General features: G+C 38.8%; 1 protein-coding gene across 2 annotated transcripts; it reads left to right on the forward strand.

The window, feature by feature from the left end:
* Positions 1-133: 133 nt before the first annotated feature.
* ganabb (glucosidase II alpha subunit b) lies at positions 134-11,373 on the forward strand. Of its 2 annotated transcripts, none has more exons than XM_027135195.2 (24): positions 134-277; positions 1,359-1,460; positions 1,658-1,766; positions 1,911-2,038; positions 2,138-2,317; positions 3,079-3,151; positions 3,421-3,508; positions 3,784-3,880; positions 4,038-4,218; positions 5,851-6,004; positions 6,259-6,494; positions 6,794-6,920; positions 7,007-7,086; positions 7,492-7,632; positions 7,769-7,865; positions 7,970-8,071; positions 8,543-8,786; positions 8,924-8,988; positions 9,145-9,221; positions 9,375-9,449; positions 9,540-9,653; positions 9,773-9,885; positions 10,002-10,102; positions 10,229-11,373. In XM_027135195.2, exons 1-24 carry the CDS (start codon positions 255-257, stop codon positions 10,333-10,335), a joined length of 2,814 nt encoding a protein of 937 aa, XP_026990996.2. In that variant the 5' UTR covers positions 134-254; the 3' UTR covers positions 10,336-11,373. The 2 variants fall into 2 exon arrangements, with proteins under 2 accessions (XP_026990996.2, XP_026990997.2); XM_027135196.2 differs by lacking the exon at positions 134-277 and adding an exon at positions 284-415.
* Positions 11,374-11,465: the final 92 nt, after the last annotated feature.

Consider the following 11,465-nt stretch of genomic DNA (forward strand, 5'->3'; position numbering starts at 1 on the left):
AAAGCTGCGCTGTTCTTTATATCTTCACTCAAACTGGGAACAATTGTAGATGTAAGGAAATAAATTAATACAATGCGGCCTTGTTTAAACCGAGTCTAAAGCATTAAAACGGTTTCATATTAAACTCCACCAATTATGCGCGTCCACGTAGCGATAACGCACGTTCATGCTGGTTTCCATGGTGCAACAGTCATTCGCGCTTTGGATCAAACCAGTCGAGCGCGAGTGGGCGGGATTAATCCGGTTAGTCCAAGATGGCGGCTGCCTTCAATGAAAGGTAAAGACTTTATCCTGTATTGTTTGCTATATGTTGTACTGTCCTCCTTGTGTTTTCTCCACGCGCATCGATGCAAAAGGCGTTTTCTTATTCGTTCTCGATGTAAGCTAGTGTGAAGACGTTGAAAAATTCAAACAGGTATTAAATGAGGAAGCCGGATGAATGCGTGGCTTTGGATTTGCTAGCATTTTGAATTAGCTAGTTAGCTTGTGACATGCTAATAAAAACTCGTGTGTGTAACTGCTGAAGAAACTGATTTATGCGGATTTATGCATGTTTAATGTGCATTTGGGTTTTGTTTACACATTTGGGGTTCACTAGTGTCCTGTTTGGATTGAATTATCCATAGTGATATAGTTAACTAGCTAGCACAGGAAGATGGCTGACTGAATTGATCTCAAATGAATGTGAGGATCTGGATATCAGCAGGATTTTGTTCAGTTCAGCTTCCTTGTCCTTAAAAAGACACCTGTCTCCAACAGACGAAGTTCACTTTGGACGTCAATTTGTCTGGATTTTTACTTTAAATCTTGGGGCTTATAAAGTCATCACTGATGAATCTTTAGTGCATCTTTCTTTGTGTGAAATATTTGGTAGATGTTTAAAAAGTTCCTTCCCCTGCCCTGTATTTACAGGAGGGTGCTTGTAGCTTGGAAAATTATGAAGTAATCATTTTAACGAGAAGAGCTTAAAAGTTCAACATGTAGTATTTTAACTTTAAATATGCTTTTTTTAAAACTAATATGTACATTTTTGGACTTTTGAAGAAAATAGGGGACAAGTACACGTACACCCACTTCCTTATTTCATCCAACTGAAGGATGAAATCTATTTGTGGTGGTGTTTGTCTTTTGTCTTGCATCCTGCACTGTCTTGTGCTGCATTGTTTGCACCAGGTTGCACTTTGTGGCTAGGACTGACTTACTAAGTCCTTAGCTCTGTGTTTGCTTTTATGCAGCACCATGATCCTGGAGAAATGTTGTCTTATTTCAATGTGTACTGCAGCAGCTATACGTGGTTGAAATGACAATAAAAGCTTCTTGACTTGTATGATTTCTTTTTCCTCTTTCCCTTCGTTTAGAATGGGGCTGCTGTTTGGGATTTGCATCTCTTTCCTTCTAAGCAGCGCTTGGGCTGTGGATAAGGGGAACTTCAAAACCTGTGATCAGAGTGCATTCTGCAAGTAAGTGATGGTCACTGATGTGTTTACCAGTTTTTAATTTTAATTCCTAATTTAATTCTTTAATTTTAACTCCATGTGTTTTATGCACTTGAGTAAAGTTTATGCTTGTGTTTTTAAATATTGAAACAGTCCATATATGCTTTACATTGCCCTGTGTTTTTTTAAAGCATCAAATGAAGCTTGTTGTTTGTCCCCAGACGTCAGAGGGCAGTGAAACCCGGTCAGTCTCCATACCGAGCTTTACTGGACACTCTGGAGCTCAGTGACTCCAGACTCACTCTGCAACTAATCAATGACAACAATAAGGCAAGTATTTAAAACCATTGTAGCAAAGTTTTTCTGATGTGTATTGAGTAACTCTGGTGGAGAATGTTTGCCCAGATGTAGCAAATGGAGATTATGCTTTTTAAACAATCTTTAACTCTGCTTCTGTATGGTCCCTGGTGGCAGGTGCACTTGCTGTTGGAGCTCTACAGGCTCCAGGGGAACATCACTCGTGTAAAAATAAATGAGCTGAAACCCCTGAAGCCTCGATTTGAGGTGCCTGATGTGCTTGTAGGGGAGCCACCCACTGAGCTGTGAGTATCATTGAACATTGCAGAGCGCTCTGGTATGCATTATACAATTTCTGTAGTGTAGTGTAATGCCTGATGTATGTGTTTTTCTGTCTGTGTTAGTCTCTCAGTGCTGTCTAAGGATGATAACGGTGTGGTTTTGTCTCTGGGAGCGGACAGCCAGAGGCTCATAGTTAGCGCTCGCCCCTTCAGGCTGGATATCATGGAGGGGCCTGAAGTGCTGCTGTCGCTGAACTCTCGTGGCCTGCTCGTTTTTGAGCACCTGAGGCTGCGGAAAGACACGTGAGTCTCCCATCAGACCTCTCTTTTATTCTTGTATCTCCTCTGAGGTTTGGTCAGACCTCTTGTGTCTGGTCCTTTTCTCTAAGGACTTTAGATCTGAACAATTGGATCAATTTATGCTTGTTAATTGTGTTCTCAAAGCAGTGTGGGAGGAGAGAGGAAGAGATCATGATGTATACAGTTTGGTTTGATGTATCTAACATTTGTCTTATAGTGACCCCAATTCATTAAAAAAAAGCAATTTGTTTGGTTGCATAAGTATTCACCCCTGGGGTCAGTACCTGGCAGAACTACTTCTAGCTGTAAAGTCTTCTGGGATATGTCTCTATCATAGAGGTGAAGACACTATATTTTCTTGTATCCAACAGTCCTTATTATACATATTGTTTGTTGTACAACATTTTTTAGGCATGAATGCTTTATTTAGAAACAAATGTCCCACTTGGACATAAGTGAGGCTTATTTTTTTCTAATTCCTGTTCTTAAACTTTAAAAGACTGTTGGTTAGGTAGGTGTTCATACATAGAGGAAAGCAGTATGAGTTTCCTGTAACTGAATAAAAAGAAAGTTTTTTTGTTTTTTTTTTTGCATTCAGCGGAACGGAAACATCATCTAGAGTGCTTCTTATGTTAGTGTTGAGGAAAGAAATAACCATAAACTGCTTTCTGTGTGAGGACTTTTCTATATGACTTTCTAATATTAAAAAATTACCCTTGGCATGTGTGTGTGTGTGTGTGTGTGCGTGTGTTTGTGTGTCACAGTCAGGCAGACCCAGAGAATGCAGAAGTGAAAGAGAATGTTGATGGAGCTGAGGAGCAGGACAATGAAGAGAAGGTGAGGTTTTTGTGTTTGACAGAAAGAAAGAAACTTTGTTATATTGCAATTTACTTTTATTCCATCATAAACGTCCAGGCTTATTATTTTTTATAACACTTGTTTCTCACTTTAATTGTAAATGTTTCTCACTGCAAAAATGCAGCACCTTTTTTTTTTTTTTCTTTTTTTTTTTTCTTTCTTTCTTTCTTTCTTTTTTTTTGCTATTTTGTGGATATATTATTCCAAATCATCCTAAGCACAGCAATTTCTTTGTGTCTGTCACACAGGCAGAAGATGGAGGGAAAGACAAAGAAGAAAAAGAAGATGGCTTGTGGGAGGAGACCTTCAAGTCGCACACGGACAGTAAACCCAATGGTTTGTGATTTTATTATGATAGACACATTAAAAAAATTCCCACAACACAGAAAAAAGAGATATTTTTTATGAAGGCTGTGCTTTATGAATTAATTGTATAATTAGGCCATTCAGTTTACCCAGCAATGTATTGTTCAAGGACTGGTGTTTTAGATTTAAAGTTATCTGGGATTTCATTGAAAGAGAGACTATTTTTCTAAATTTGGCACAAGCTATTTATTGTTCAAAAAACTTGCAAGCACTATTGTTTGAACAGGAAACCTTTCCTTCCTCAGGACCAACTTCGATTAGTTTAGACTTCTCCTTGCCTGGAGTAGAACATGTTTATGGCATACCAGAGCATGCGGACAGCCTTAAACTCAAGACCACAGAGTGAGTACACACAAATATCTTCTGGGTCACTGTATAGTTTTATTTTATACGTTATGTTTATTGTAAAATTTGTCAGAAGTAACTATTGTGAATATTCACAGTTTTGTTTTTGTTTGTTTTTTACCAATCCTGCATGTATCCTTTTTTCTTGCTGTAGTGGGGGAGACCCATACAGGCTGTACAATCTGGATGTGTTCCAGTATGAGCTGTATAACCCCATGGCTTTATACGGATCAGTGCCAGTGATGCTGGCCCATAATGCTCAGAGGACCATGGGCATCTTCTGGTTAAATGCTGCTGAGACCTGGGTGGACATCAGCTCCAATACTGCTGGCAAAGTAGGGAGACATGGTGGTATTTTTCAGTTATACCAATAACTGATAACATTAGTTTGTGCACCGTGTCACATTAGAACATTGCAAAGATTGTGATGTGATATGTGCATTATGTAAAGAATAAAATATGGCGGTGATATTACCACATTAATTTAATATTTTTTTTAGTGAGCATTTGCCTGACTATGAGTGCAATGTCTGATCAAAAGCCAAACATGATTTCTAGGGCTGGGACGATTTACTAATCTGGCGATTCAATACTATCCCGATACTTTTGTGCCGAATTCAATACATATTGCGATTCTGTAGCTATTGCGATTCATTGTTTAAATTGTGATTTTTGTTTGCTTAATAAAGATTAGACAATGGCAAATACTTGATCATACCCTTAAAGAGACTGTATATGAGTTATATTAACAAAAACAATGCATCACATCTTTCTGAATTTTTATTTCAGGAGCATATACATACATAGTGCATAAAGAACCTTGAACCATAAAACTTTCTAAAAACCATACTCTCTGAAATAAAATAAGTGCTGTTAAACTGTTCCAATAAATAACAATAAATAAAAAAGCTCCAACAATTTATTTAAAATTGAAATAGATTTATATAAAGATTTATTTATTTATGGGCTGTCAGGGTTACATAGGACTCGTTGAGCTTTGCTTAAACTTTTTTTTTACTTCTGACGCAACCTCGTCATAGGTTTTAGGCACGACTGTGTCTGCGAAAAGCTTCCTCGATGGAATACCGTACCTCCACTCCAAAGTATGGGTCATATTTCGAAAACCTGCATTTTCCACAACGCTATAAGGTCGAATGTCTTTGCAGATAAAAAGAGCAATCGACTCTGTGATGCATTTTGCCTTCTCCGAAGTGCATGGTAATTTACTCAATGTCACATCCAGAGTTTGTTGAGACGCTGCAGGTTGTTTGGTGTTCAGCCTGAAATTCGCTATCAAATTCGCTATAAAAAATATGCTATCACTGTATGGCAGAGTTTGCATACCGTTTTAGTCATGTCCAGCGCAGCTCTTCCTGCCAGTATGTAAAATCCAAAGTGTTTCCACACTTGTGATTTAAAACGTGAAGGTGCAGAAACAATTCTCAAAGAGGTTTGCTCCCCTGCCTCTGCCATGGTTTAGCTTTCTCGCGCCAGCTTAAAACGGATACGACGTCGTCTAATACAGACAACAACAGAATACGTTTCGCCCTCTGTTGGAATAAAAGCGATAACGTCTTCCCGCCACCTCTCTGGAAAAGTAAAAAAATTAAATATATATCGATTCTGAGCCAAACAAATCGATCTCAAAATCGTTTTAAAAAGAATCGTGATAGTTTGGTGAATCGATTTTTTCTCCCACCCCTAATGATTTCAGGTGTACCAGGGTATTCTGATTGTTTTCTCTTCTGGTTTTATGCACCATATGATAAGACGCATGCAGACATCTCTTTTGGTGTGGTCTTAATATCATGCAATACATTAAGTTTGCCAATACTGTTCATTAAAAATGCTGTATGAAAATGTTTTGTAGCATTTATTTTGTGAGTTTTTCCTCTAAAATGAAATCCTGAGAGCTGTGGATTCACACTTTTACAGGCTGGTAATATCCCTCCTGTTTCTTGTTACAGACAGTGTTTGGGAAAATGCTGGACTTCGTTCAGGGCTCCAGTGAGACTCCACAGACTGACATACGCTGGATCTCTGAGAGTGGCATCATCGATGTCTTTATCATGCTTGGACCCACACCATCTGATGTCTTCACACAGTATGCCTCACTTACAGGTACACACACCCTTCCTTCTGTAAAGCTTATAGGCTCTCAGGTCTGTATGATGATGCCAAGCCACTGGATTGTACTTGCATGCATACTGAGGCTCTTTCAGCCACACTACAGAACATAAACCAAAGCATGACGTGTGTTTTGGGCATGTATTATTTGACTCTCTTACTTTTTTTTTCTGCCTCTCTCTCTCTTTCTCTCTCTCTATCCTTCCCTCCCTCCCTCTCATCCCCATCCTCATGTTTCTACACACCAGGCACCCAGGCCTTCCCTCCTCTGGCTGCACTGGCCTACCACCAGTGTCGCTGGAACTACAATGACCAAGATGATGTGAAGGCAGTCGACCAGGGCTTTGACGAACATGACATCCCATATGACTTCATTTGGCTGGACATTGAGCACACAGATGGCAAGCGCTACTTCACCTGGGACCCTCACAAGTTCCCACAGCCCAAAGAGATGCTGCAGAACATCATGGACAAAAAACGCAAGGTCAGTCAGAGCATCATGTACATTGCCAGCGTAATGAAGTTGAAGTATGGATTTTATAAACGGACTTTACAGTAAGCTCAAGCCAAGTTTTATTACATGTGCAGAACCTAACAATACATTATGTGGTCTAACTGTGCAAAACAACAGAATCAGCTTCAAAAAAATCTGTGGAAAGTAGAAATTGAATCTGAATTGGAATCTTTAAATTTCTAAAGGAGATTATTATTAAAAATGTCTTGAAAGTGTAGCATTTTAGGAATATAAAGAATCTAAATCCACTGACATTCTGTCCTTTCCAGATGGTAGCCATTGTAGACCCTCATATTAAAGTGGACAGCGGCTACAAGATCCATAATGAGTTAACCGCTAAAAACCTGTACGTCAAAAATAAAGATGGCAGAGACTACGAGGGCTGGTGCTGGCCAGGTCAGAGTGACGCTACAGACAATAATATTCGTCTGAATTGTCATAGAAAAGTCTTAAGCAATGTTCCCTTTTTTCCTCACAAACAGGGAACTCTGGTTATCCAGACTTCACTACACCAGAGATGAGAGCCTGGTGGGCCAGTATGTTCGCATTTGATCAGTATGAGGTAGGACTCTCTCTACATCACATTTTCAGCTTGCTTAGTCCTCTCCCAAGTCATTTTCTTTGCCTTCCACCCACTACTTGCTATTTGCCTGATCGATCTTTTTTGTGCATCGACCAAAGGATGGATTCCTCTTCATTTCCTGATTTTATTTGTAATGTTTTTAGGGAATTGCCTTTGACATGTTTATTAGAGGTCTAGTCTACATTATATATTTTGTTTAGCTGCTATATGTAAAAAAAAAAACCAAACAAACCCTTATTTATAAATAAATAAACAAAATAATTATAAATAAATTAAAATAAAATTCATTTCTCTACAGAAATTCTAAATGGTTGTCTCTGGGTTAAACATTTGGTTTCATGCATCATTGTTATTGTAAATAGTTGTTCTTTGCTCAAACTTTAGGGTTCGATGACGAATCTTTATACATGGAACGATATGAATGAGCCGTCCGTATTCAATGGCCCAGAGGTTACCATGTATAAAGACGCAGTACATGGCAAGTGGGAACACAGAGACCTCCACAACCTCTACGGCTTGTATGTGGTAAGCTAAAGCTAATCTTGGTTAATCTTCAGGAATAGTGGTTTATTTTTTCTTCTTTTTATTTTTTGTCTTACACTTGAACAATACATTTTCCTGAATAAAGAATGCTCTTTTTACCTTCTTCTATCCGGAATAGCAAATGGCCACAATGGAAGGTCTGATCCAGAGGTCTGGGGGAACAGAGAGGCCATTTGTTCTCACTAGAGCTTTCTTCGCTGGCTCACAGAGATATGGTTTGTATTACGAACCTCCTCTTAGACACATTACTCTTGGGAAGGTAGTTTTTAACAGTGAACTGACAATAGGGCACACTCTTCTCGTTTGTGTGCATGCACAGGGGCTGTGTGGACCGGAGATAATGCAGCCGAGTGGGACCACCTGAAGATCTCCATCCCCATGTGCCTGAGTCTTGGGCTGGTGGGCATCTCATTCTGTGGAGGTTGGTTAACTAAATGTCATAATACATACCAAAATAAAATACAGTTGTTCATGAGGAAGCCAGTGCTATGAACAAGTCTGTGTATTTAGTATCAGGAAATTCTTGCATTCTGCATTTTTAATGAAGCATTATTATAAAGCATAACATTTTTTGCACTGTTAGTTTAGGTGCGTTTTGTAGACTTGTATTACATATTTAATCATAATCTTACACTGTGTTCTTACTATTTACATAAAATCCTCAGTGAAGCCATTTCAAAACTCAAATATAGTTAATGGTTGTAAAAATGCCCAGCCTGCAGACAGAGCAACAAGAAACACACAGCACCATGTCAGAACCCCAGGCCCTCAGGAAGACCACAGACCTGGCAGCAGTGTTTATCATATTATTAAGTTAAACTTTTGACTCCATGAAAGTTATTCACATAAGAAATGCCCTAGTTACATGTTCTCATTTTTTTCCCTTCCATAGCTGATGTTGGTGGCTTTTTTAAGACCCCCAGTACTGAGCTGCTGGTGCGTTGGTACCAGACTGGCGCCTACCAGCCGTTCTTCCGCGCACATGCCCACCTGGACACCCCCCGCCGTGAGCCTTGGCTGTTTGGCCCCGAGAACACTGCTGTGATCCGGGATGTTATTCGACAGCGCTATGCCCTTCTGCCTTACTGGTACCAGCAGTTTTACCATGCATACAGGACCGGCCAGCCTGTCATGAGGTCAGTGGAAGATGTTTTTATCTCACTCGATTATCCTTTTATTTTTATATATATATATATAAAAAATTGGGTGGTCTTCTCTGGATTTTTGAACTGTTAGCACAGTTTGCTATTTTTCTTTGCTCCTCCCGTGTTAGGCCTCTGTGGGTTGAGTATCCAAATGATGCAGCTTCTTTCACAATTGATGATGAATTTCTGATTGGTGAGTGATTCAGTCCGGTTATAAGTGTACAAGTCTGTCTTTAATTTCAGCTAATCAGGGAACCATTAACAATAAATTCTTCATGGGAGGATATTTCTGAACAAATGAGTAAACTGTAGTGTTCTGAACTTTTTTTGGGTTTTTTTTTTTTTCCAGGTCGAGATTTGCTGGTTCACCCTGTCACTGAGGAAGGGTCACGAGGAGTCACAGCCTACCTGCCTGGATCTGGGGAGGTGTGCAGAGTTTTAAGTTCTAAATCCTTTAAGATAACAAACTGGCCGTGGTTAGGATTAGTTATCGTTCGATCAGGCCTGTGTATGAAAATATGTTGGAAGCATGTTTTAATTGGAGTCCTCTACTTCTTACCTGATTTTGTTCCCTTTTAGGTTTGGTATGATGTCCACACATTCCAGAAACACAGTGGTGCTCAGAATCTCTACATTCCAGTCACCATGAGCTCTGTGAGTGTATTTTTCTGTTCAAAATGAGTACATTTTTTATTTGTTAATGAATACTTAATTCCATGTTATCTGTGCATCTGATTGGCATAGATCCCGGTGTTCCAGCGTGGTGGCTCCATCATTCCTAGAAAGGCCAGAGTCCGTAGGTCATCTGTGTGTATGGAGAATGACCCCTACACCTTGTATGTGGCTCTCAGTCCACAGGTAGTGTACCTTTTTTGTTGTATAGTCCTTCTCCCTAAACATAAACAAGTGTTTTACAGATATTTTCTTCTAAATAAACAGTGTAAGAAGGAAAGTCTTTTCTGCCTTTCTTTCCTCAGAGAGTTGCTGAAGGTGAGCTCTACATAGATGATGGCCACACCTTTGATTTCCAAACAAAGAAAGAATTTGTTCATCGCAGGCTAACCTTCTCCAACAATTCCCTGACATCCAAGTATGCTATATACACTTCTCTATACACACTATAGACATTTTCTTTGCCTAAATTATTCTTCACATTCTGTTCACGGCTGATGATGGGGGTTCACATGAGTATTTTGTTTTTTTCAGAAACTTATGTTTGGATTGCAAATTCAACACTAAATCTTGGATTGAAAAGATTTTCATATTGGGAACCACTAAGCCCAAAAAGGTTACACTTCAAATGAATGGTATGTCCTTTAATTTGTCTTTCCATTAAATGGAAAGACACAGATATGCTCATGTAATATTTCAATAAACAACAGCTAATCTAGAAGTAGTAGTTTCACTGATTATCTTCTCATTCTTTCCAACAGGCCAAAGCACTGTTGTGGAGTTTGAGTTTGATGCCCCCATGTCTGTGTTAACCCTGCGCAAGCCAGGAATGAATGCTGCAGCAGACTGGACCATCCTTCTGCAGTAACACACTGGAGGAAACGGGACCCTGAGTGGAGGATCTAATCCAAGGACCAAGATTGAGTGGTTTACTGAAACTGACCAATAGATACAAGACTACTCAGAAAAATACAATCATGTTTGTTATTAAATCCTACACTGTGTACACATGAGCGCGCACACACACACACGCGCACATCTACACACATACACAATCAGGTAAAGGGGTGAATTGTGATTCAGAAAGAGGGTATTTCAGATTATTTTGGGGACTGAATAGGTGTGGATTGGTAGATTTTAAATGTTCTAAGCCCAATGTCAGAAAAACGAGTAACGTTTCAAACTATTTTCCTGTAGTAAATGATCTAGTCAGCCTGTTCTCATATGCCTGTGATGAAACGGAATGGAGAGCATGTTTGTGGCATTTGACTCATTCCAATTAATTTCGATTCAGTTTAAAAATAGTTTTTCTACTTTTCATTGATTTTATAGTAGATTAAGGGATAACAGGGGGCAGCACCTTCAAGATCTACAAACCTGGAATGATGTTTCAGGGAGTTAAAGTGTTTTCCAGTTTCTTTAATGCTTTTGTTTAAATTTTCTTTTTCTTATTTTTTTGTACTTTGTTTTTCAAGCACTTAAATACATCTGAGGGTGATTAGATATGTTTAACAAAAACATTAACCCAAAGTTTACAATTAATGCAACAAAGGTTGCTATGTAGTGATTATGTGATGGTTACCATTATTGAGGAGATGCTAATAATATCTTTAGTTGCATCATGTGCACATGTGATTTTTTTTTTTTCTTTCCTTGTGAATTCCTGCCATGTCTGTTGATAGAAATATTACATTAAAATATCCCTAGATTTGCTCTAGTGAGGACAACAAGCCTATTTTTTCCCTTCACAAACTTAGTGTAATAAAACCTTTCAGGAGACCTTCAAAAATGTCTTTTTTGTCATGATAAATCTTACAGGCTGTGATTTAATGACATCTTGATATCACCTTGTTCGGGCAAGACAGTAATAATAATTAAAAAAAAAAATAAAGGTCTCTAATTTGAATGTCGTGTTTTTATTTTGTAATGTGGACGTGTCATATGATCTAGTTAAACGCAGTTTATCATTAATAGCTCAGAGGTTATGGCTGTGAAATC

The sequence above is a fragment of the Tachysurus fulvidraco genome, chromosome 17, assembly GCF_022655615.1.
Source record: "Tachysurus fulvidraco isolate hzauxx_2018 chromosome 17, HZAU_PFXX_2.0, whole genome shotgun sequence".
In the NCBI taxonomy this organism is placed as follows: Eukaryota; Metazoa; Chordata; class Actinopteri; order Siluriformes; family Bagridae; genus Tachysurus; species Tachysurus fulvidraco.

Bases quoted from the DNA above. Each gene is read 5' to 3' on its own strand.
- ganabb (XM_027135195.2), top strand. From the start codon at position 255: ATGGCGGCTGCCTTCAATGAAAG. The intron at 3,152-3,420 runs GTGAGGTTTTTG...TCTGTCACACAG, and splicing joins AGCAGGACAATGAAGAGAAG to GCAGAAGATGGAGGGAAAGA. The intron at 3,881-4,037 runs GTGAGTACACAC...TTCTTGCTGTAG, and splicing joins CTTAAACTCAAGACCACAGA to TGGGGGAGACCCATACAGGC.